This window comes from Bacillus rossius, chromosome 16 (genome assembly GCF_032445375.1).
Source record: "Bacillus rossius redtenbacheri isolate Brsri chromosome 16, Brsri_v3, whole genome shotgun sequence".
Classification (NCBI taxonomy): domain Eukaryota; kingdom Metazoa; phylum Arthropoda; class Insecta; order Phasmatodea; family Bacillidae; genus Bacillus; species Bacillus rossius.
Genome location: NC_086343.1, coordinates 22,992,776 through 23,020,537, shown reverse-complemented (window position 1 = coordinate 23,020,537; position 27,762 = coordinate 22,992,776). Strand labels below are relative to the sequence as shown.

General features: G+C 41.3%; 1 protein-coding gene across 1 annotated transcript in view; it reads right to left on the bottom strand.

The window, feature by feature from the left end:
* The window catches only part of LOC134539836 (zwei Ig domain protein zig-8-like), a 437,284-nt gene that overhangs the window by 90,181 nt on the left and 319,341 nt on the right, over positions 1–27,762 (bottom strand). Inside the window, exon 3 of the mRNA XM_063382136.1 lies at positions 11,140–11,357. Within this exon, the coding sequence (XP_063238206.1) occupies positions 11,140–11,357 (218 nt within the window). The remainder of the gene's footprint in view (positions 1–11,139; positions 11,358–27,762) is intronic.

The window sequence follows — 27,762 nt, the reverse complement described above, 5'->3', positions numbered from 1 at the left end:
CGGAGGCCCGAAGGCCAACGCACCCGCCTTCCGCCCCTCCCAAATGTGCGCCCTTTAAGGGTAGATTGGGAGTCTGCTTACAGATCTGTATAGTCCAGAGCCCCGCCTTACTGAAGCTACCAGATCCAGAAAACATGTCCCCTCCACCACTACGGTTACCCATAGTGGCTTCATAGGAACCTGTAGACTGAAATCCCCTCATGGGGCTATATGCAGGTAAGGGTTCAAGTCAGGTGCTTCCACAGCCCAGCAAAACCATCACCACGAGGAATATATAAATACATCCACTATATGTCCTTTAAATGCCATTATATATTGATTATGTGTCCAGTACATGTTCATTATATATTGATTATATTTTTACATAGATTATATGTCCATTATATACCCTTATACAAATTGCCGGACATGCTTCAGCACACTGCTACCCATCAGTCATCCAGGTTGTTCTATAATTGAGGACTATCCACTGGGGCCAGGTCCCCCATTAGGGTCCTGACTAGCCAGTAGTTAGTCAATTTGTCCTGGTGCGTGCCTTATCCAGGAGTACATATGTCAAGTATCTCAGTAGTAGTTGAATACTACTCCGCTCACAGCTGCAAGGGGAATGCTCACGGAGCCAGTGACTCGGTTTCGTCTGCCACTTGAAGTCTCACTATGACTCTCCGTGCAAATTCACGGAAGAGAACCCAACTCTCTCTCCGCGCCACCACATTTGCGAGGTCGTAGTCACACCCAATCAGACCCAGGTGTAACTTCAGTTGTTCACGAAATTCCTCAACTTTTTCACAATTATGCAGTACATGCCTGACATCATCCACTGTGTGGCAGTGCCCACACAGCGGATTCTCTGCAAGACCAAATTGGTGTAGTTTGGCCTTAAAGTTACCGTGCCCATTTAGAAGTTGAACCGTGGCTCGCGTCAGTTCTATATGCTTGCACTGAAGTCGTTCTTGTACATTCGGGAAGATCTCATAGGTATGCCTACCTTTTTCACTGGCTTCCCATTTGCGCTGCCACTGCCCCATGGTCACTTCCCTGAGCCTTATGTGGTCCTCAGGCCTGAGGGTGCCCGCAGCATTCAGGGCAGCAAGCTGCCCTTTTTCAGCCACGAGCAGATCCAGTGGGATTACCCCAGCGAGAACCTGCAGAGCGTCATTGGATACAGTACGGTAGGCCCCGGTAACCGCAAGAAGGGCAGCACGCTGCGCCGACTGCAGTTTCCTCCTCATGTGTACTAATCCTGAACGATGCCACCATGCGACTGCACAATAAGTCATGATTGGGATGAACACCCCCCTGTACAGACATGCCAGCGTAGGCGACGATAGCCCCCGGTTGGTCGGGGACAATCCTCGGAGGCGATGAAACATCACCACAGACTTTTGGGAAACGTACTCCAAATGCTTAGCAAATAAGAGCCGATAATCCAGTAAGACTCCCAGATACTTATGAGTGGTGGTAAATTTCAGGCGCTCACCCCCCAGGCTCACATGTGGGTAGTGAGCCCAGGCTCCGCTAAACTTGCCCTTTAACATCATGCATTTGGACTTTCCCGATGAGAACCGAAGCTTCACCGAGTCAGCCCAAGATGAAATCTGCCCCAAGATCTCATTACATCGCCACTCAATAGCGGCCCTGGAACCACCTGAAACGAGAATGAGTCCATCATCAGCATACCCAAAGATCTCACAACCCTCAGGCAGCCGAATCCGGAGAAATCCATCGAACAGTATGTTCCATAACAGGGGACCAAGCACGGAGCCCTGGGGGCAGCCCTTCGACAAATTCTTTTCTACTTCCGCATTCCGCAATTCCACCACAGCTATGGGGTCGCGAAAGAAGTCACACAACAAGGAGTAGAGGTTCTGAGGACACTCGAGCTCTCTCAGCCGGCTGAGGATACTTGGCCACCACGCTGTGTCAAAGGCACTGGCGATGTCCAGGAATATCCCCATCTGGTATTTTTCCGTACATCGCTCCACACTGCTGAGGAGGTCATGCAGAGCGGTTTCCGTTCCAACACCAGATCGAAAGCCGTACTGACGGATGTGCAATCCCCCCACTTGCTCAAGGTGGAGGGTGAGCCGCCTGTTAACTAACTTTTCGAGGACTTTCCCCAGAACTGGCAGTAGTGTGAGAGGCCGGTATGACTTCGCATTAGCCGGATCCTTCCCATCACCTTTGTAGAGGGCTCTAAGGATGCCCTTTTTCCAGGTCTTCGGAAATTTTCCCTCAGCGAGGGATTTATTATATAACTGCAATAGATGTTCTGAAATCCTGGGGTAGACCCTCTTAAGTATTTCTGACGTTATTTTATCGCAGGGGCTTTTCTGTTTTTCATCCTATTGACTGCATCCGTAAGCTCTTCCCTGTTAAAGGGGGGAGTGTCCTCCGCATGATATGGTTCTAAGATGTTCATTCTGGTGTGCATATGCGAGTTGCTCTCCCCGACAAGGGAGTCGTCAGGGAGAAGCATTCCCATCATCTCAGCCGAGCTCTCCACTATATCCGTGCTGAACTGATTATCAATGTTCAACCCATGCATCGCTCCAGCCACTCGCCGCCTCTGAGCAGCTATTCTGTATACTATTCCCCATGGATCCCTGTTACCTTCAGTTTCCACAAAACTTCGCCATGACTCCAGTCTGACTTCCCTTACATGGTGATTATACTCCTGGCGGAGCTGTCGATACCGCCGCGAACCCTCCACACGATCAAGGCCTTGCAGAGAGGACAGCCGAACCCGAGCTGCCCTCAACCTTTTACGTGCCCCATCAAGTTCGCTTGTTCACCATGGATTCCCAACGCGGTTGTTTTTGCGTTTCCTCAGCACAGCTTCAGAAGTCTCCTGTATTATCTTCGTAATAGCCTGTGCTCTCTCATCAATGGAGTCAGATTCCAGCCTCTCCTGATATTCCCGCACTTTCTGCATGAGTACATCATCAAATTGTTTCCAATTTGTACCCTTGTGGATGTAACAGGTCCTGGGGACAGTATCAGTAACTGCATTCACAGGAAAAAGGTCTACACAGAATTGAATCATTCTGTGGTCACTTGAGGTGTGGTCTGTAACCTCCCAGTTTAGAATCACACCCCAGGCACGTTCCGTGCATGCTGTTACATCTATAAATGTTTCGCTTCCTTGGGCCGAAACATATGTGGCCAACCTCCCAGGTTGGTTTACGATATGCAAACCGTTTGCCAAGAGAAACCTGTCTACCTCCTCTCCATTTCGGTCTATTACGGGTGAATGCCACAGCTGTGATTTGGCATTGACATCTGCACAAAGTATAACCCGCTTATTGCCGATACTTTTCAGTATCTTATCCCAGTGGTCCAGGTGAACTTGGAAATCGTCCGAAAACTTGAAGTAGGAGGAGACTAGGTATATCTCTTCTCGTGCAGGTCCAGTTAACTGCACTACTATATGATATTTATTCGAGAGGTGGCCACATACCAGCATATCTAAGGATTCATTCCAAACTATTATCGCCGCCTGGGGGTGTTCTCCTATAAACACCTTTCTTCCTGTCAGGCCCGGCAGATTTCCGCCTACAGAGTACGGCTCCTGAACCAGAGCAATGTCAATCTTGTTTTCTCGGCATACAGCTTCAAGCTCAGCCGAGACTACCGAAAAACCCCACATATTAAGTTGTGCACACTTAACCATAATCAATGCGAGAAGCCTCTAAGGCGGTCATCTTGACCAGAGTAGGGCATGTGCGGGCAGTTACCTCATGATCAAGATCAGTGAGGTTCTCTCGCTTACAGTTGGCACAGCAAACCCTCGTGGCCTCGCACTGCTTATTAGAGTGCCCTTCCTTTCCACATCGACCACATGTTTGCGCCTGCTTGCAACTACCGGAAAGATGTCCGTATCTCTGACACTTATAGCACCTCAGTGGGCTCAGAAAATCTGCAACCCTACAAGAGGTGTAACCCAGATAGATCCTTCCCATAGAGATCATTGTGCGTCTGGTTCTTGGATTGCATTGTACAACCAGGTGAACCTCCTCTTTCTTCCTGTCACCAATCATCCTCCTGATTTTAAAATCCCGCTTGAATTCCTCACAAGTGCCATCAGCTGTGCTACAGTTCTTTCCATAAATTGTTTTAGCCACAGCTTCGTTTGCTAGATTTATTGGCACATCATAGATAGTGACCGAAGGAAGAAGCTTCCTTGGTTCATGTACTCTCACTTCTGAGGAATCCTTGAGCACTGTTCTTATGTGCTTCAGTGTGGCATCATACCCTTGCCCCCCTGTTGTTGCGCCCCTGGTCTCATTTGGTCACGACGGTGCTTGTGCACAAGAGTTCCCATTTCGACACGGGTTTGTGGGTTGGGGGAGGGGGGAGGGGGGAAAGACCAAGACGATTTAACTGTGGAATCTACTCTATCCACCCCTCCACCCCTATGCTCTCTCTCTCTCTCACTCTCTCTCTCTCTCTCACTCTCTCTCTCTCTCTCTCTCTCTCTCTCTCGACCCCTCGGTCAGGAGGCGGGCAACGCCCTGCATAATTCACGGCGTCTCGGCCGACTGGCGCCATTTTTAAAAGCGACAGCAGCCACTTACAAGCCCCCCGAAGGCGGAAGGGGGTTTGGGGGGGGGAGGGGGCTAGCCAACAACAGAGACCACGCCCACCGCAAACCAATTTACTGCGGACGTAGTTCACCGGGGACAAATATCTGCGCCCCTAGCGCAACGGTACCGTTGAACACACTACTACTCTTGGAGCGGACGGTGGTAGGGGGGAAAGGGGGTGTGGCTACATACGCGCGCTTGAAGTGAAACTTCACAGATAAACACACGAAACATTTGTGCAACACATGGCTATGGTTACTTCTGCAATTGTGAATTACGTTTCTCGAGATAATACTGAGTATTTCTCATTAAAAATGGCACGTAATTTCAAATTTTAGTTTCATTCAAGCATAATTTTTTTAAATGATGGAAGTAGTATAGGAATGGGGTTTCTGGCACTGGAGCTGGAGCGTGGAGTCCGTGTTGGTGTCCACCATCTTGAATTTGTTACGTCATGGCGGTCATCTTGGATTCCAATTACATTAGAATTCCTCAAAAATGACTCAAATTCCTCAAAATTTCTCTATTTAAAGGGAAATGTACCCGTTTAAAGGGAAAATTTCCCGAATTATTTCTCAAAAATTCTAAATTCGGAACGTCTCAATAGACTTTTACCTTTGAAAGAACCCAAATTCCTAAATACTGCTTAAATTCACCATCGAAAAGACTCCCTAAGCTGCCGAGGCAACGACACTGACACTGACAGTAATCTTTAAATTATTTAATTTTTGACCAAAATGTTACGAAAAAAAATCCAAAAACACATAAAAAAATGTTTAGTTCAAATGTTCAGTTACCCAATCTATCCCGCTCCTTAGTCAACATGTACTTATTAATAAAAAATAATTATAATTTAAATAACATTTTAATAAAAAATGCTTACAAAAAACCAGCCTTCCTGGATTCTAGAAACGTTGACCTTTTCGTTACACCCACCATCTTGAAAATCTATAATTTTTGTGCTATAAAATCGGGAAAAATATTAAAATTAAAAAAAATTAATTAATACAATTTTAAATAAAACTTGTGCCATCTTAACCTTAGCTGTCACGGATGCACTGTTCGGTACGTCTGCCAACTTGGATTCTAGAAAGTTACACTTATCGTTACGGTCGCTATATTGTATGTGTATGGCGTCATCGTTACAATTTTCGTAACGACCGCCATTGTGGATTCCAGAACGTTGAAATCTTCGTTGTGGCTGCCATCTTAAAAACCTTAATTATTAACCGATTTTACCAGGAGCAATTAAAAGTTCATAAAAAAATTACTAAATACAATTTTATTTAAAAAAATTCACGTCATGGAGTCTTCGGTTCGAACCCGGTGAGGACAAAATAAAAATGGTGACGGATCCTCCCTCCACGGAAGCCACCCGACAGACTGACCTCCCACCACTAATTCCAAGGTAGATATTATGCTAAACAGTGTAACATCAGACAGTTATCCAGTTATCTTGTTTTGCCTGCTGGATCTGTCATATTGTTTTCGTCTGCTAGCGTGCACTACCGTCATATTAGTTTAAATTTTGACTGCTAGAGGGCAGGGATAATTTATCATCGTGGCGTCAGCCATCTTATCCGCCGTCTTGGCCGCCATCTTGAAATTTTCTAATAATTAAAATAGAAATTCGGGAAAAAAAAATTCCGAAAATCTTCAAAAATAATCACTTGTTAATTTACTGACTGAATCGATCAATATCCGTCCTCGGTTAGATCCTTGATCAATACGAAAACAAATGTAATTTAATTAAAATACCAGAAATGTGACAGATTCGAGAAATAAAACAAAGTACAAACAAAAATATTATTGCTTAATTTATACTCTACTACAAGAACAAAAAAAAAACAAAGTACTAACTAACGTTTCTCGATTTATACAGCCTTCTTAGAAGGCGAAGCGAGTCCTTTACATGCCCATGGCATGTGTTTACAAGTGCAGATAATTATACGTAACGGACGCTTAAACAGGTGCATCGAGTAGGTGGCCTGCCGTAACCAGTTGGTTGTCTAGGAACGTCAGATAGGTTGGCCATACACGCAATTCCAGTCGGTCAGGCTAACAAGTCTAGTTGATAGATAGGTACGTCCAGTCACGTCTATTCAGTGGACAGGAACGCAAATACAGTTGGAGGCCAGCCACATCCAGTAGGTGGTTAGACACATCCTGTCAGTAGCCAAGAGACATATTTCGTCGATACTCGGTGAAAATTTCAAACATATTAAATACAAAATCATGCGCACAGACCAAGCGTCACCGAACCAAGAGGTATTTATTATTCTTCGTCGCGCGACCAACATTTTAAACAGGTCATGTCCAGTGTCAGGGGTATAGACCAGTCGTCTCCGAACCACGAGGTCAATCATCATGGCCTGACTATAGTGTTGTCGATGAACATTAAAACAAAAGAAGCACATTCTAAAAAGAACGCACATTTGTCAAAAAAGGAAGCACATTCAGAACAAGCCAGTTCATCAAAAAATGAAGCAAATTTAACGAAAAGGATACACATTTGTTCGTAAATTCAAATCAGTGGGATACGATCTCATCGCAGGGATACGATATTATTGCAGGGATACGATCGTATCAGTATTTGACGATATTATAGGCTTGACTATGTATAGTTAACTAAAATGTATTTTCACGAACATTCAACTCAATAGGAATCAAATAGTTTCAATGCCTCTAATCTATGGCTCCCAAAGTCATTGGCTCCAAAAGTAATTGGAGATATATATGGTGATCAGATAAGTTTGAAGAGTAATATCTGGTTCTCAGATTAGTTTTAAGAGCGATATCTGGCCCTCAGATTATTTTGAAGAGTAATATATGGTGCTCAGATTAGTTTGAAGAGTGATATCTGACCCTCAGATTAGTTTGAAGAGTAATATCTGGCTAACGAAGAGAGTGAAATTGGCCATCACTGGCCTAGGTAATTACTGACGGGTTTGCTTCCACACAGATTTCCTGCGATTGAGTAGCCGAAACTGGGCACGCACCATAGAGAGGTACTCCACCAATCATGAAACACAGACAATGCTGCAGTGCACTAACACAGAACTGATTACGAACCTAATAATTTCGCGAAATTTACTGCGTCAGTTGCTCCGTAGGGATTTGCACCTTCAGTGGGCGAAGCTCGCAACTCTTCTGGTTACCGGGACGAAACATTATTCCCCGTCTGCCTGGGAGCGCATACGGTGTGCCGAGCTTCAGGGGAAACCACGCAAATTATAAACTGCTCGAGTCTGTTTACGAAAAGGATTTAAAGATATGCCGAAGGCGGATGAGTAGTTCTATTCCCGTATTTCGTTTCTTTTAGTTGAGTTAAAATGGCTAACCGACGCTTGTTCAAAATATATTGTGTGACTTGGAACGCCCGGTAACCACTCAAGGGATTTACATTACATCTTTATCTCAATTTTTTCCGGCCATATAATGCTATGGTTACCGCTCATATCTCATAGTTGTTATATGCACGACGAGAAGACTGCGCGCCAGTCCAGAGGAGACACCGCGCTAGAAGCACCAGCGAGCGTCGCGCTTATCATCCCGCCTCACCAACACAAATACATCCGTGACTAGACGGGCACTTTAAAATAATAAAAAAAAAGCACCGGCCCAAGGGCGTATTCCGTTCAAATTGGAAGGAATAGTGTGGGAAAAGAGGGGGGGGGGATGATTTTTAGAATTTTTACTTTGTCATATGGGTGTAGTAATTTTAATGTTGTGTTATTTTAGTAATGACACACGCAACGCAATGTTCAGCTTTCGTTATTAGTTTATATATATATATTTTTTCCCTTCTTCGACCCTTGCACCGGCCAATTAGAACCACCGCGACTCGAGGCCAGAGCGCGCGCTTCAAAGGCGACCTCTAGCTCTTGTTCACCCGAGGCTGCTGCTGCTCCACCGCATCGGCCCTGACCTTTCTCTTTGTATCATCTCTCTCTCTCTCTCTCTCTCTCTTTCTCTCTGGCGGGACAATTACACCCCTCCCCTGCACCATGCGGGAGGCTAGAGCGCGAAGGAGCGGTTAACCTGCCCGTCTGTTCCGTATCTTGTTGCCTGGCGCCGCGCCGGGCGGGGCAGGCCACAGGTCGTCCGAGTCCCATCGTGGTGCGTGTGGGCGTGTGGGCGTGTGGGCGTGTGGGCTTGTGGGCGTGTGGGCGTGTGGGCGAAAAGGACTATGAACCGAGGATCTGGTCTCTGCAGTGCGCAGTGCGCAGTTTGCAAGCTTGTCTGTCTTTCTTCATCCTCAGTTCAAAAGTTGCTGCTGGAGAGCGGGTGGGACTTAGGAGTGCAGCTTGCCTGAATCCAGAATCCAACTCTTCATCCAGACCATCCTTTGTATCCTGCAATCTCCTGCCACTGCTGATGCCTGTCATATCTCCACCCCGCAAGTATGTGCCCAGGTTTTTTTTTCCCTGCGTCCACGCTGGTTTTACCTGGGCTCAGCTCAACATGGTTTAAATTATTGTTACGAACGCAGACAGGACCGCGATGCGCGCCAGGTTCGGGGCTGGCTGGCGGCCCTGCACGGCCACTGACGTAAGGCATGCCACGAGCGCCTGGCCGGATTACAAGGGTCGTAGCTTCCCCCATCCCCCCACCAACGCTCGCCAAGCATCGCCCTGCCTCGGCTACGTTATCTGTCGCTGAGCGGCCTTGGAAATTCCGCGGGCACCCCGCGCGGAGTGACGAGAATAAACACCGCCTTTCTCGATGTTTCTGGACGTGAGGTCGGCTCGGGATGACGCGACTCGCCACAGCCGCTCTCGTCGGTTCGAGAAGGGCGCCTCAGGTAACTTACGCAGCGACGCCGGCTTCTGCGGTAGTTCCGAGCGGATTCCGAGCGAAGGGAAGTGCGACATCGGCGAAGAGGGTGAGAGAGACCTCCTGAGAGTGGGGCGCGACGCGGAGTTCGACTGAATCGCGAGAGTGCGGCGACCGAGATGGCTACCATGACGTCAGAGGTGGTTCGGTCACTGACCCCCCTCACACCTCCTTCAGACTCCATGTGCATGTAGGAACATTTATTTATACTACTTATATATTCTACCGTTACTGCGTAGCCGCTCATTCGGAAATACTCCCCCGCACAGATAAATATTTTATGTACTTTTAAAAACGATTCCTTTGGAAACCAGTTGCAAGAACTAGCTTGTAATATTACGAGTTAAAAAATATATATTGTTACTGTGTAAAACACACGGCTGTGTTTATTTTTGCATGTATGAAATACGTTTTTCAAAACAATACTGAGTATTTCTTACGAAAATGGATGCATAATTTTATATTTTAATTGACGTCTCATTCAAGCGTAAAAATTTTCAACCATTGAAATGATATTCGAATATTCATTAACTGGAATTTATTTTGTTTTATCGTGCTTATTAATGTACGCAGTTATTACTGGAAGCTATTCAGAGAACAGTTTACAGATAACTTTAACTATTATAGGTACTGGGACAGCACAAAGCATAAATTCCCGGGTAAGAATACGAACCTAGGTTTTATTTTGTAGTGATACAACTGTTTTCATGTAAATGTACAAATTTACAAATATTTGTAATTTTAATTGAATATTTCTGTTCCATTTACAAAAAAAAATGTGTGCTGAAGTACACGCACGACAGAAGTGCTTGCTATTTAATTATAGACAGAGATGAATTATTTTCATTTTTGAATAAACTATCCACATAAAAATGAATAATTATAAACTCAATTGCACAAATCAATGACTCTTTTACACACGAATAAATAAATTGTACATACTTTAAATAAACTAAAAGAAATACGGCAGCGTAGACTTATCGTCAGCCGTTACGAAAACTGAGGAGTAGTAGGCAAACACAAGCAGCGTTACGAGAATTATGTAGCATCATTTCTACCTCTCCCCTGCCGTATCCCCATCTGGCCGTTACAACTAGCATACAGGAGGCTAAGCTACGTACCTATTGGCGTCTTCCCATTCGACCGCTAGCGCATACGTTGAAGTGGCGTCGCCGCTGACGCACTCTCCTCCTCTACCGGTTCACCCTCCACGTACCTTACTATTACCCTCGTAACGCTCAACAATTTTTGCCGGGAAGCCTAAGATGTACATCAAGCTCTGTCCCTGCCCGAACACGCCCGAATATTCACCTTCGGCCAACCTCGGGTTCATTTATTATATACATTTATATTTCTCTGTCTATTTTAATGTAGCCTATACTAACCTAACTAACCGTCCATAGTGTTTTTAAAGTGTTTTAATGTAGCTAACCTAACCGACCACTTTTGATATTTGAATTCATTTTTTTCCTGCGCAAAAATTAAAAAAAAAAAAAAAAACAAATCGCGAGGTTGGCCGAAGGTGAATATTCGGGCGTGTTCGGGCACAGGGACAGAACTTGATGTACATCTTAGGCTTCTCATTGTTGCCGCGCTCCACCTCCAGTAAAGAAGTTGCACGGCTAGGTCTGTACGGCAGCTGCTAGGGGTAGTGCAGTGGGAAGGGTGTGGGGTGGGGGGGGGGGGGGGGGAGAGAGAGACCAGGGAAGGCACTCACCGTCCTGTTGCCCAGGTTGTGCACGCGGCAGCGCAGGTGCGCCGTCTTGCCCACCAGCGCGGTCACGTTGCGCGACGCCGAGGTGTCGAAGTAGGGCCCGCGCAGGCCGGAGCCCCTGGCGGCCCCGTGGTCCCCGTGGTCCCCGTGGTCCTCGGCCTCCGGGCCCCCGTGGCCCACCAGGCCCACCAGGCCCACCAGGCCCACTCGGCCCGCCGCGCCTGCGAGCACCACACACACACACACACACTCACACTCAGGCGAGAACCACACCGGGTTTCAAGGCAGAGAAGGTCACTTGGAAGGAAGAGAAACTAGCACCAGGAGGAGGAGAAAAGATAACCAAGTATAAAAATCACCAAGACAAGAAGAAAAAAAACTAGGACGAAAAGAAAAATATCATTTGGAGGAGGAGAAAAAATCACTAGGATGAGGAGAAACGATCACTAATAGGATAAATGTTCACTAGAAGGAAGTAAAGGTTCACTAAGACGAGAAGTAAAAAAATTACTAGGACGAGGATATAAAGATCACTAGGAGGAGGATAAACGATCAATAATAGGAAAAAAACGATCACTCGCTAGCAGAGTAAAATATCATGTAATGGAAAAAAGTCTCTTGGATGAAACAAAAAAAAATTAATTCTGGAAGAAAACCAAAGTTCTTGCATGTAAAAAAAAAAATTATACTCGAAATAAAATTTTTTTTAGAAGGAATATAGTTTCCTGGAAAGAGTTGAATTCCCTGGAAGTATAAAAAATTCCATGGTAAAAAATAAAAGCTTCTAGAAGGAAAGTAATGATCGGACAGGAAAAGAAAAAAACATGTGTTTTGGAAGTAAAAACAGTAACATAGATGAAAATAGTTTCGTGAAATATTTGTGCCCTTGTAGGATAATTTTGCCCTTGGAAAACAAGATGCATTTTGGAAGAAGTAATGTAGCCTGTTACCAACAAGAAGGGGTGGGGCGGGGAGAAGGGAAGGAAACAAGAAACACGGGTAAAACTCTTAGAGCAATGCGGTTGGGAGCTAAGTACGAGGACATTAGAAAGCGCCCTTACTTTAAAAGTAAGGGAAATGCTCCTGCTTAACAAGAAGAAAAATTTAACAACCACTGGTTTACTTGATCCTTATTTGCAATGGAATTTCTGATTCTGAAGCAGGGTAGCACACAACAAAAAATTATACGAATACTTCCAATTGTAAATATGAACATCTTTCTGCCCTATAATTAATAATTAATCTTGCTTCGTAAATTATTTAACATTAAAACACCTTTTACTTCGTGGCCAACACCCCCCCCCCCCCCAAGTGTTTACTCGTTCTAACGAATGATTAAGTCTATCAAACATAACTACCCTTAAAAAATAACTGCCATATAAATACATCAAATTAAAAATAACTATTCCCAATTATAAAAGACCCCTTTCAAAATGACTTAGGACTGCAAGCTAAAGTGACTATAAGAATGTTTCGTGAACATAAAGAAGAGTAAATAAATAAAGGCATAGGGGGTATTAGCATAAGGGGTAAGCGGTTGGTATCTGATTTTAATATTCTACTGATGATCACTTAATAGCTGTAACAAAAGCATAAATGAATGCATTATTTCTAAAAATTATGGAAAAACACATTTACTTATTATGTCGCATCCATTTAAGTACCATATAGTCAATATTTTGTAGACATAATGTTATTTTTAGACATTAACTTTACACGTAGTTGTTAATGTGGAAAGGAAATGTTTAAATTAGAACCAGTGTGAATATATATCTTAAGTTTTTTATGCCCATTTTCTCAATAATTTTAAAATTTGTTCTTTATACCCTATTCATTACAGAGGACCCAGACAATTCCCTTCACTGGAACGAAGGGGATCCAGTGGTAAACAGTTTTATATTTATTTTTTATTCAAAATCAAGTGATGAAAACATATATAAAGTAACTAAGAAGCATATTGGAGTACAAAAGCAAAACGTCCTCCTAACTTTTCAATTTATTATGAATATTTTAGCCTGTAGGGTTTAATTTTAAACAACGTACCCATTCTCCGCCTCCCAATTAACGAACCAAATGTCCTATGAAGCGTCCTGAGTAGTCTGAACCTTTTGCAATTGGTTAATTACATATATAGATGGTTTTCACCATCAAACAGGGTCAGAAGAGAATCGATAACTGTAGGCAACTGTCCAGGCATACGTTCACAGGAAGTACATGTTTTCGGAAAATGCCGATGATTTAATCTAATGAAAAAATTAATGGGCAAAGCCATTATGCCAAAGTATAAAAACAATACTTTTTGAATGAAATTTTTTTAACATTGTGTGAACGTGAGTGAGACGTAAATAAGAAGAAAAAACAGGGATTGGTGGGCAGTCTAGAAAACGAGTAGTTTTGTATCATTAATTTATAATCCTCTATTGTTCAACAAACAATTATATATAATTAAAATACGTTTTAATCAAAAAATATTTTTTTTCAAAACATTACGAAATGAAAGTTAAATTTTGACTTTTACATACTTTAATTCCAGTTCTCATTTTTATAATTAACTAATGCCGTGTTATGAACCGCAATTAGAACACTGAAACATCGCCCGTTAACGTTAAACACGCATGACCGAGTTCCTTAAGTAAAACTGAGTAACTTTTATCCCTCTTTCTCCGCGCCTTTTACACTTGATCTCACTGAGTGCATTCCAATGCCCCTCCTCTCTTATTTTCCTCTTTCTGCAAGAGTTGCGCGGCCAGAGAAGCAAGAAAGCGAATGAATGGAGTGTTCCCCCCGAATCCATGAATGTCGAAAGGTCGCGCTTTCTTTCTTTATTTTTTTTTTTTTTTTTTAAACTTCAGAAAGAGAAGTTTCAACACTGGAAGGCGAACTTGAAGGAATTTCGTTCGTTGGGTTGTGACGTCGGCGAAGTTCAAGAGTCGGAGAAGCGAGGCAGGTCCGGGGACATCTACTCTCTCTCACTCTCTCTCTCTCACTCTCTCTCTCACTCTCTCTCTCTTTGTGTGTATGTGTGTGTGCGTGCGTTCTGAGGGAGGAGAGGAGGCAGTGGCGCAAACCAGGTTTGAATTGTGGGGAGGGCAGCAGACAGAAGGATTCCTAAGGTGGCACGGACTACCTCCTCTATAGTTGAACAACGAGGAGTAGAAAAAATACTTGGAAAATACTAGTTAATTTAATTTTAAACGATAATTTTTTTTAAAAATTTCTGACATATCAAAAATTCCTTACCAAAATATGGGTTTTATCTTATTTTAAAGTTTATTAATACTTAAAATAAATTTACACATAGTACAATAGCATTGATTGAACAGATTTCAAAGGCTAGGTGCGGACTAGAGTATATAGTGTTTTGTTTTTACTACATACATATATATATATATATTGTTTTAGATTTTAAGGGGTTAGTGGAAAGTATAAGGGAGAAGTGGGTGTCTGTTGCCCACATCATATCTCCTTTAGAACAGCCGCTGGGAAGGGTGTGAGAGAGAGACAGAGAGAGAGAGAGAGAGAAGGGGGGGGGGGTTATACGAGGACACCATAAACTGCAGCAATAGTTTACCGATCGTCCTGGCGAAAGCAGAGTTTACCATCGGGAATCGCGTATAACGGACCGTCGCGAGCGGAGATGGTTAAATCCCAACGCCGTGAAGTCAGGACTCGAAATTTGTGAGCACTGCGGCGGTCAGGGAGGTGCTTCGGAGACCACGATATTCTGGGAGGACCAATGGCGGCTTCAGGATGACTTTTCGGGAGGGGCTACCGCACAAAGAAAGGTCGTAGTTGCAAAAAAATGAAAGTGGTCAGATAATGGCATTCGAATATTATTTACGAATTACAGGTTTCAAATACACAGAGAAAAAGGTTTGTTTGAATCAAACAAATATTTGTTTGTATATGGCGAAACAAATATTTATTTGGTGGAACAAAATATTTTGTTAGTTTAACCAAACTCGGTAAGTAACAAAAATTATTTGTTACACCTAACCAAATATAAATTTGAAGTTGACAAAATCATTTTGTTGGGTCAACAGAATCTTTCCTACTACAAAATATTTGTTTGAATTAACAAAATATGTTTATTTCGCCATACATAAACAAATATTTTGTTGAGGCAAACAAACCTATCTTTCAGTGTACAGAACCTTAGTAGCTCCATGCAACTTTTGATGAGATAAAAGTTTAACATATGAAATTAAATATTTAAGTACACATAAATATACACTAATCAATAAAATTGGTCTCGGGAGGGGCTGTCGCCCCCACCCCCCGCCCCCTTCTGGAGCCGCGCTTGGGGAGGACCCAATGCCTCAAGCCGTTGTGCATAAAACAAACCAACAAACAAACTAGCCAAAGATGAGCTGAAACGTACCTATTTTCGAAGTAAAACAACTTATCTTTACAAGCCGTTAGGGCAAGTCGGGCAAGGCCATGACGTCATCCCAGCGTAACGAAACGCATATCAAAAGTGCAACGCAATTTTTTTTTTGTTTCATATTTTAGTTTTAAAATTGATTGCTCTCTCTCTCTCCCCCCCCCCCCCCCGCCCCAAAAAAAAAGTGGTAGCAGCAGCTTTACGTTTCCGCTACAGCACATTTGAATACTTGAGCATTTGTGTAGGTACCTAATTATTATTATTTTTGCTTATGCTCATACTTCCGCACGTTTTAACACAAGTTTTTTTTTTTTTGGGGTTTTTACAAATTTCCCAGCCTTCTTCTGTAAAGTTCCACTTCTGAAGCGCTTGGCTGCAAAAAAAAAAAAAATCCCAAGTCTGTAAACGTTACCGGCCATAATTGTAAATGCGACCTGCTCATACGCATGACACGTAAAGTTTCTTATTAATTGTATTATCAAGAGACTTGTAATTTCTTCCTATTATGAGGGTAAACTCTTACAGGATTTTTTTCTTCCAATCTTTTACAAAAGCTTATTTTGGAAACCAGTTGCCAAGAAATAGTTTGTAATACTACAAGAAGATATTTCAACCTTGTGCAACACACATAAATAATTATTTTTGAAGAGTGTACCATAAAAACAAGAACAAGCATATGTCAGCTGGTGTTGAATGTTACATACCTATATAGCGCAAATGACTCGGTGGAAGGAGTTCAACCAATGCACTATGTCAGGCGTTGATACAGAAATCAACGACAACTACCTTGGATTAACCACATTTAGGCCGCAATGATTCAATGTTGATATATTACTAATGATGGGTCAGATCCAAAATTTTCTCGAATCCAAATCTCGAATTTGAATTACAAATAGTATTTTGAATATACCCCTTGAATCCAAATCTAGGTTTCAAGGGTCCAAAATAAAATGACGTGTAATAAATGAAAAAAAAGATATTAACTATTATGTTGATGCATTTACCTTTTAAATGTTTTATTCATAAACTAAGTTTTCATAATCAATACTATGGAAATTTTAATTAAATAATTACATGTTAAAAATACAATTATCTTGGGAAATGGTAACAGGATAGGTATGAAGAAAAATATTTACCTAGTAAACTCAGAGGTTATCAGTTTTGAATTTTTAAAATTCATTTTAATTTTTAAATAGTTTGTCTTCGAATTTTTTACTTGAATATCGAATCCTTAGAATGCTAAGTATTTTATGGTATTTAAGGATTTGATTGGCCCATACATATTTATTACTTAATATTTTACCTTTATTTACCCCAGAAAGATAATGAAAAGAAATTCTTGACGTTAATAGTCATTACGTGCAGTTAATATTTTGGCAATCACGTAAACGACGTGGCGCAGTAGTTGACACACCATACTCGTATTTCGGAACACCCGTGTTCAAATCACTATCCATACACATGGTGTACCTCGTTTCTTTTCTCCATGACTTTCCATAAGCACTTCAGGCAAACTAAGAGGAGATCCATACCCAACCGACAGTGGCTAATTCTTTTTCGTGACTTCTTTGAATGCCTTGCACGTATCGGGAAAAGCCCAGCCCCTTTGTAAAATTTTCGTCTTGAGGTACCTAAATTTGACAATAAATTAGTAGTCCACTCATTATAGACATAAAAACGGTATTCTGGTGCAAAAGGTTGAGGAGTTTTGAAAATTGGCAGGATTGAAGACTTGGGTGTCCTGTATATAACCTTAAGTTTGCGACCTTGAACGACCGCCGCGTCCGCCGCCATCTTGAAAAAATGGTGCTCAAATTAGCGTTTTTGCAAATAACTTATTTCCTAAATATGTTAGAGAAAAATGTTTAAGATAAAAAATGAAGAAGATAACATTTTCTACAAAATTACTCCTAAGCGTTTTTTTCGTCAGACCTAAAGTTTCCGAGTTACAGGGCCAAAACATCAAGTGAGTGGTTATAAACTGTAGAAAATCAGTATTTACAAGCTACATTTCACCAATTTCCCGCCCAATAGCGTACGAAAAAACGTTTCATGCAATAAAGAAATAAAAAACCTCTTACTTCTGCCAACTCTTTTCCACCCCACCCCCGAGGACGAGTTGAGTTCCGCGTTTTTTAATGCGCATTAACTCCGCGCACCATTGCTTCGGACTTACGTTGTTGAAAACAAGATTCACTTGACCTGCAGACAATGCGTGCGGTAGTTTTTACATGTGGTTTTAATAAACATACGGCTAAATATAAGAAAGGTAAAGATATATTACTTTTTTAAAATGTGAAAATGTATTATTTAAGCTTATAATAGTGATTTCCAGGGAAAATTTCATGCCTGCCTATGAATACTGTATGTTAAACGAAACAAAGCATGTATTGGATGGCGGCTTCTTGTTGCATCGAGTGGTATGGCATCGCAACGATTCGTATGGCACAATATGCATGTACTACGTGTAATATGTCCAAAGACACTTTGGTCCTAGTACAGTTGTAGTCTTTGACGGTTATCCAGCGAACGCTGCTAGCCGTAATACAAAGAGTGCAGAAAGATGTCGACGCTCCAGAGCACATATGTCTACTGATATAATTTTTGGTGAAGATATGATTCCGCCTGTTTCGCAAGAAAATTTTTTGGCGAGCGATGCTAACAAAAGGAATTTAATTTCAATGTTGGTTACAAAGTTTGAAGAAAATAATTTCACAGTGAAGTAGGCAGTAGAAGATGCGGATGTGCTCATCATTCAGACCGCCATCGACATGTCGTCAACATTTACACGTGTTTTTGTTGTCGGAGCAGATATAGATTTGTTGGTTCTCTTAACTGCAAAGGCGAGAAATCATTCAAATATTTTTTTTGCTGAAACCGGCAATTGGCAAAAGTGTAGAAACACTTTATTCGACACGAAGCCTGAAATATAACGAAGATGTGGCTAAGAATATTTTGTTTTTACATGCAATCAGTGGTTGTGATACCACCTCTGCTCTATTTAATCAAGGTAAATTGAAGTTCCTCAGTCTCTTGGGAAAAAACGAATCGTTGCTTCACTGCAGCAACCTTCAAAGACATAGAAGCAGATGTAGAGGCTCTCGCCGCAGCTGGTGAAACATTCTTATTGGCACTGTATGGTGGATCGTCTGCAGAGGACACATTGGATTCACTACGCTTCAAAACTTTTGTGAAATCTGTGTCCAAGAACAAATTTAATCTTGCATCCCTTCCACCCACAAGAGATGCTGCAAGACAACACTGTCTGCGAACATACCACCAAGTCGCGATGTGGTGTGATAGTGAAAAAGATCCTGAGAAATATGGCTGGCAGAAAACGAAACATGGGCTCGATGCTATTCGCACTACGTCAGAACCAGCCCCCAACATCATTTTAAAATCGATATCCTGTAAATGTAAAAAAGGGTGTGCAGGAGCATGTGGATGTCGGAAAATTGGCTTAAAGTGCTCGGTGATGTGTCTTTACTGCAATGGGACAGCATGTGAAAACATTCCCGATTTAGTAGCGGATTCCGACTCAGAAGACACATTCGAGGTTGATGACGTCCTCGATTCTTTGGAGAGGGTGTTGGAGGAGGATGGATACGAGCAAGACTCTAAAGATTGTGAGCATAGTGAACCAGGGACATCGTTTAGTACAAAACGACAGAAAACATACATGTAAGCTTTGAGCAAGGATTGTTTTGAGCAAGGACTGTTTTGAGCGTGGATTAGGCCTACGAGGGATACCACATTTAAAAAAAACGCGCCGCTCAACTCTACCTCATGGGTGGTGTGGAAACGAGTTTATTGAATGATAAACTTTTATTACTTTATTGCTTAAAACAACTTTTAGTAAGCTAATGGGCAGATAATCGGCCAAAAGTTACTTGCTAATGCGGATATAATGCAATTTTAAAATATTTGCCTCAGTTTTCAGCCCTATAACTCGAAACATTTAGGTCTGACGAAAAAGGCACATAGAAGCAATTTTGTATATAATTTTATCCTCTACATTTTTTATTTGAAACATTTTTCTGTAAAACATTCAGGAACTAAGTTATTTGCAAAAAACCTATTTTAGGCGCCATTTTTTCAAGATGGCGGTGGTTGCGGCGGTCGCCCAAGGTCGCAAACTTAAGGTTATATTTCAGGCTCCCAAGTCTACAATCCTGCCAAGTTTCAAAACTCCTCAACCTTTTGCACCAAAATTATACCTAATGGGTGGACTTAGAACGAGTGATGTGACATAAATACAGCGGCTTTCAATGTCGTTCATAAAACCAAAGTGGGCATACAACCTCGAATATGTTTTGAAAATTAGACACGTTGCACTAGTTCAAAATGATAACCAACCATTGATTTAAAAACTACTGACAATCCAAAAAATCGCAAAGCCGCAACGTTTAAACACGCTGTAAATTTCTGTATTCAAATTTCAAAATAATTAAAAAAAAAAAAAAAAAACTGCAACGAGAGCAAACATGTTTATACGTATTTTTGTGTTGACTGTTGCGCCATGCAACGAAATCATCTGACAAGAAAACAAATACTCGTGCAAACAAATTTTTTAGTCTTTATTTTTAAATGTTAAATTTGGTTGTATCCAAAAGTCCGCGAATTCAGTCTCTGATCGGTACGATTCCAACTAATTGATTTCATCGAACTTAAAAAAAAAAAGATATCCTGAACCCATCCTAATATGCAGACAAATATTTGATGAGAGCAAAACCCACCCGACTGTTCAGAACAAGCATGACGGTGAGGGCGACAGTGACGTCATTGCAATCCTACTTCAACCGACCAGCGCCATTTCCCCCCTGAGTTTTGACGATGAAAACGTGAATTTGCGACGAGGGCTTTATGTCACTGCTGTCGACCGGACGAAATAGTCGTGCAAAAGGAAAAAAAAAATTACACGCAGCGCTTTTGCAAAGTTATTTATTGCGTGCTTCTGGCGAAGGGAAGAGGATTTTGTAGCCGGGTCATTGTAAGCTGACAAGAATCCATGTCACGCGTCACGTGTCAGACTGAAATACTTCACCCCTCCTCCCCACGGGGGGCTACGAATTATTATTAATTTTTTAAATATCACTGAAGACACTATATTACTGTTCTAGAAGCCATGTCGCCTACAGCTACTACTGTAAGCCCATAAATGTTTGTGTGTTGGTTTTAATAGTGTTAAAAAATTTTTTTTGATAAAAAAATGTTAAAAAAGTGAATTTTTATTTTTTTGACGTGATAACGTCTAATAAATCGATGAACGCCGGCTGCACGCACGAAAAATTGTCACGTTCCGCCTGAGCAGAGAGTGCAAGAACCTGCCAACCACCGTGCGAGAAAATCTTCTATAATATCAAACAGGTTAAGGCGGGCTTTTTTTTTTTTTTTTTTACTTATTGTTCGTGATTATATTTAAACAAATTATTTAAATTAAATTTTCAAAAACTGTAAATAATACTTATTTGAAAATTAAAAAATATGAAAATTTTTCATCAATGTTTTCTTATGGCGTTATCACGTAAAATTATTGTCCGTGAACCGATTTTACAGACAACACCCTTTTTTTTACTTCAATATATCCCCCCCCCCCTCCGGGCCGAAAAAATAATAATCATGTATCCGCTACAGTGCTTTCCTAGTTTGTTAGCCGAGTCAGACGAGTGTGTGATGTAATTTGTCTCCAATTCGACAGTGCTCTAAAGTAGCAGGCCACAAGCGTAACCGAATTCCTGACCGTCACTTGAAAAGAAACACATGAGATTTTTTGACGTGACAACGTCTAATAAATCGATGAACGCCAGCTGCACGCACTAAAAAGTGTCCCGTTACGCACATTGTCCCGTTACGCGGTGTCCCGTTACGCTCATTGTACGCTTGCGCCACATCTATTTCTCTTCCACTCGATTGGAACAACCATCCATTTGACTTTTTCGAGGCACATTAAACTTGAAGCACTCCCATTCGTTTCCTACTTTTCCTATCATCGTCCTATCCTTAACAAAAAACACAGATTGGAAGAAGTTAAATAACAAACATGTATAAAAGTTATAGTTAAAATAATCTCTTCGTTAAAGTAATAAACATATTTGAATTAATGAGTGCAAATAAAAGTAAATTTATCAATTAAATTGTAGATTTAATTTCACTCCTTCTTTGTATCCATACAAAATAGTAAAAATTCAATAAAACGATTCAATTTTATTCATGAAAGTATGCAATCATTTCATAAATGTTTTTTTATGACGTTGTCACGTTAAACTATCGTCCGTAAACCGACTTTACAGACAACCAATTTTTTGTTTTGCTTACAGCTGGACTCGATATGATCCGTCTCATTTGTCCGTCCATCAACAAGTCGAGGGATTCACAATGAACCCCGCACGTTCGTCGTGATATTTTTTTTTACACTCGGATGCTGCCAGAATTTTCGAGAAAATTTGGCTTGTATGATGTTTGCGAGACCTGTTGTATGTTGTTGCCGGGGACGCACCACAACGCCGAAAACCACAACGTCGAACGTACAATACCGCCGAAAACCATAACGCCAAATGCCAAATTGACTACAACGCCGACAGCTAGAAAACTGCTGTGTACCACAACGCCGAAATACATTAACGCCGAAAAATGTCATTGCAGGACTGCCACAAAGGTTAGGTTAGGTAATGTTAACACACAAATTCATTCAGTTGTTTTTCATTTTGCTCCTGTGGGCCCCTCCCCGCAGCAAAATTTTTCGGCGTTACTGTATTTCGGCGTTGTGGTACACAGCAGTTTTCTAGCTGTCGGCGTTGCGGTAGATTTGGCATTCGGCGTTATTGTACGTTCGGCGTTGTGGTATTTCGGCGTTGTGGTAACGACCCGTTGTTGCCTAGACCTAGGCCTGATGTAAACCACGCAAAACCGCAAGTACGCAAAATGCAAAATTTTCAACTACCACGTTTTAGAGCACCAGTTTATAAAATACGCAAGGCGTAGTAATGCAACGCAAGTATTGTTCAACTTACATTTTTATTGCGTTTAGGCTTGCGTTTTCGACGCCATATTTGAACAGATGTGTTCCGAAAACTTTTTCAAGACGCCTACGTTAAATGCATTGAAGTACACTATTTCATTTTTATCATATACATAATGTTTATACTTGTTGACTTTAAAACAGTGAAATAATAATACAACACTTTAAATTTAAAATTTGTTTTCATGGTAAATATGAATTATGAAATGAAAGCCCGGGATAGAAATTTGTTTTCAACTGTTTTAAAATTTTTGGTCACGGGGGTAGGTCTTGAGAATTCCGTACCTTATATACGAATGTGTTGGTTGCGTGTTGCGCTGTTGCGTCGTTGCGTTTCTCGCGTAATTTATAAATCCCGCCTCTGAGAAAAATAACTACCGCAAAAGCCACGGACTCAACAGTAAAAGTCTCATCACGTTAGTCACGTGTCGATCGTGCCCTTGCTATTATTGACGGCACCATGGCGATATCAAGGCGAGCTACGCAGGGTGTTCTGAAATTTGTAGTGCATACGTTAAAAGTGTGACGGCGTACAACTAGACGAACACAAAAGTCATTTGAAAGATTTGTGCAATGGGAGTGCATGACTTGATGTAAGCTTTTGGACATACGCCATTGCTAAAGCACATGCATGTCTGTAGAAGAAAACTACAAAAAACACAAAAGACAAAAACACAAATTAAGCAAAAAATTGCTGTTGTCAACAGGATATAAACACCACATAATATTCCATAACAGGAATATGGTCAACAAACAAAGAAAAACAAAGAAAATGGACTAACAGAACGAAAAAAACCTGTTGACAATAGAACTTTTTTGCTTAATTTGTGTTTTTGTATTTTGTGTTTTTTGTAGTTTTCTTCTACAGACATACATGTGCTTTAGCAATGGCGTATGTCCAAAAGCTTACATCAAGGAACACAAAAGTCACCTTGCAATCCATGATGAAAACACAAACCGGCGAAGCGCTATAGGCTGCTGTACGTGCTGTGCTGTGTTGTGAAATGATAACGGACGAAACGACGCAACACCATGGATTTAAGGAAACTTGATAATATTCTTCAGTTTCCAAACGCACACATTCCACATCACAAAGATTGCCCCAAGTAGCGGCCGCACAGTGGGGCCAAATCCGAATTCCCTGGCCAAAAGTATTAAAATGATTTTTTTTTTGTTTCGCGAATCCTGTAGTTATATTTTGAAATATAAGTGTCCAGGGCATCAAGAATTGCACAAATCACTTCGTTATGACGATACGAAATATGTACCCTAAAAATCAGAAAAGAACGTATATTAAGCTAGTACCTCTGAGAACTCTAAAATGTTGAACCAAAAGTGAGTGCATCAATCAATAAACGACGTTTTTATTACCTAATTTTTTTCTGAAAGTTGAGTTTTTTGTCTTCTCTCAATTATTGTGCAAAAACTATTCGTCACAACGAAGTGATTTGTGCAATTCTTGATGCTCTGGACACTTATATTTCAAAATATAACTACAGGAATCGCGAGAAAAAAAAATAATTTTAAGACTTTTGGCCAGGGAATTCGGATTTGGCCCCACTGTGGGCCGCCGGCAGTAACACAGGCATTACAGCGTTCCTGCAGTGACCGCAGTACGTAAGCAGACACCCCAGAAGACTTGTATCGTATGGAGCCCGCAGGAACTGAAAACCGGACAACTAGACCTTCACCTGAATCGCCAGGATTTTCAACGTATGAAGACGAGGCCCTTCACGTTACCCCAAGAGTTCGGAGCACACATTCCATGGTGATTTGCTCTTCTTCTATACTTGTGTTGTCTCACCCCTTTAACGTATGTATAAACTCCTGTAGGTATTGGTTAACTTCCATGATTGGTAACTTCCATGTATACGGAATTTGGTGAGGGTAATTTCGTGAATGGAACGTAAGACGCATGGAACGGAAATGTGTAACAACGGTACTGCCACTTGTTATGGATAGCGTGAACCAAAGTCCACAAAGCCAAAGGGAAACTTCAAGGTATTAACTGTTTAACTCGTCAAATTTGAGGTCAAAAGCCGGGGTTAGGTTTTTTTTTCAAGTTTTTTTTAGGTTTATTATTTATATGTATATTTATATATTACATTTCAATATAAAGTTTAAAATTTGGGTCTGTTAATCAAATCACTGAATAGTCGACGTAGCTGCTCCGGCAGCGAATTCTAGCGGCGGGTGCGGAAAATACGTGTGATTCGTGTCCAGAAATGTAGTTGAAAACACTATTTGCGTATGTATTTACCTCACTTGGCGTTATTTTAATGAATTCCACGTTAAATTTCGTGTCCGAGTTTGGTATTATAAGTGCATTTGCAACATTATATCACATTTATTTTCTCGTTAATCGACGTTGGATGTTACACATCTCTGGCGAGGACTGAAAGATCCGCTCACGTGTTTTTTTTTGTACTTTCCGGTTCACTCTAGCCCTGAGGTGGTATGGAGAAGAGATGCCGCTATGGTACGGGCATGCGCATGCCACGCTGTGATCGTGAGATCTACAATAGGACCCTTCGAAATGTCACCATGTTAATAGTTGATGGGGGTGACTGGTTGTGGTTGAGTGGTATGTCGGCCTCCGTGGCGCAGTCGATAACGCACCGGGGTACGGTGCGGGGGCTCTGGGTTCGAATCCCGGGTAAGACATGGATGTAATTTATGTTGTCTTAATACACCAACAATCACAACTTCAATCTCACAATAACTCGGGGTGACTTAACAATACAACGTTAAGGGGGGGGGGGGGGGGGGAGATGATTGGCACACTGGTGACTGTCAAAACTTGCCTGTGTGCCACCCATCTTTTTAATAAAAAAAAAGGTGGTAACATAGCTCGTCTCCCACCAAGGAGATCAGGGTTCAATTCCCGGCTATGTCGAACCGATATTTTTCTCTGGTGGGAAACGTGACGGACGTTGGTGGGTTTCCAAATTATTCATTCCACAATTATCCAACCCCATATCAACAAATATATGGACCTACAAATTTCGCGTTATTATTTGAAGCCACGATGGCATGCACACCAGTACACATTTCAACGACGTTCGCATTGATCACACACGGGTAGTTCGAATCGTCCCGAAAAGGCAAGAAAACAACCACAGAATTGCAGTATTTACATTGCCCAAACCATACAAGAAATAAAATACAGAATTGTAAGATTTATATTGCCCAACCATACAAGAAACCTTTAATCATCTCTTTATATATATGGCTGCCGATACTTGGTCGTTGCAAATTCACTTTTACGAACATTATGCACTTTAACAATGTATAAGTGTTTTTAAAAACTATAATGTAGTCATAAAAATTAAGGCATATATTGTAGAGGTATTTTCACATATACATTCAAATGTACGATATAACACGTTAGTTATTGTAACTTTATCTGTTCACTTGTAGAGTTTAACCAAGGCCTGCAAATCAATTTGGTTTTGAAGAATCATTTTGTGTAAAATCACAAATATTTTAATTTTTTTTTTAAAATCACACGACAAAAAAAAATTACCAAACAAACATTTGTTTGTGTAATTTTACGCATTTTATTACATATAGGGCAACGTACCGGAACAATCCTGGGTAACAATAAAGTTGTAAAAAAAAAGTCTAACTTTAGGAGGTTGACGGGGGTAAAGTTGGGGAGTAAATGAGGAAGATTTTTTTTTGTTTTATCGTATTTTCCTCGTCAAAGATTTTTTTTCCGGAGCGTTAAGTCCGGAGTCGTCAGAACGTTGGCAGCTGGGATTTATGTTTCGGTATTACTTCGCTGGGAAAGAAAGCCCGTGGGAAAGGAGAAGGCAATAGCGGGGCGAGTGGGTTATGAAAAAGAAAAAGGGGGGGGGGGGGGAGGGTTTACTTAGAGACAGCGAAGAGAAAGAGGAATTGGCGATTGGCGGGCCGATACGCCAGGAGGGACAGCGATAGGAAGAAATCTTCGACTTGGACGTAAACAATATCGCGAGAAAGAGAGAGCGATAGAGAATTTTTCGGATATAGTACGTGCCGTGTCAAATTTGATAGTTCTTTTTTTTTTTTTTTTTAAAAATAAATAAGTGGGTGCACCAGGGATACCTATTTTCCCAACTGTCATTCTGCAAAGCAATCGCGTGATGTTTGTTTACTCTGTCGACGGAACAAAAAGATACACGAGCTTTTGGTGTTGCTTTCGATAACTGCCAAATTTGAGATAAGTTAACCTGATACAGATACTACGAGAGGGAGGGGGGGGGGGGAACCCCAAATTAACAGGAATCGTAATGTCACTCATCATGTTACTTGTAGCCAGTGTTGCCAGACGTACGAGAATTTAGAACCTGTGTACGTTGTACGAGGTAAAGTTGGATCTCGTACGCTTTTGTACGAGAATTTCTAAGATCACTATCAATGTTGGTTTTTTTTACCCGGGTTCTAGTAAGATATATTAGATATATTGTCAAACAAGTGTATAACATTTCTTTTGTAACTTAATACCATTAAGTGAAGTTCCTGCCCGACAGCGTAGACTTTTTTTTGGGCTGGCAACACAGGCGACGCCGACTAAAAGATAGTGTTTGATTTTTATTAGCAGGTGCCAACCTCTATTTGTCTAGCACATGAAATGACCCAGAGTCAGAATAATTTTAAATGCACAACCCCTAAATCACAATTTCGAGTATTTTTTGTATGTTAAATCAACGAAAATAAAAAAAACTGAATATTTTTTACGAAAAAAAAAAATGCAAAAGAGTGAATGGCAAGAATAATTGTATTGTTGTGAATAATGTTTTACTTATGTAATCATAGGATTGTGAAAATTGTTTAGTTTACATTTGTTAGGCTTGTAACTCAAATGTCAAGTATATAAAAATATTGTAGAAACACATTTAAACTTTTGCTTTTACAATACCATTGTGTACGAGATTTTTTGTGTGTCGTACGAGAATTTTCGCTCCTTGGTACGAGACATTGACATTTACAATCTGGCAACACTGCTTGTAGCACCAGTTGTCGCTAGGGAGTTGAGTCAGTCTGCCGAGTGACGTCACCCGAAAACGACGAGTGTGGTTTCTCTGGCAGTTCTGTATTAGTGTCTTCAGTACACTCGTGCCACGATAAAAAAAAAGGTGTGTGGCTGTGTCATGGACACGGCCGTGCGTTGTACGTGATTACGTGTACGTTACAGGTAATATTGTCTATACATAGAGACCCGGAAATTTCGCGGATTCAT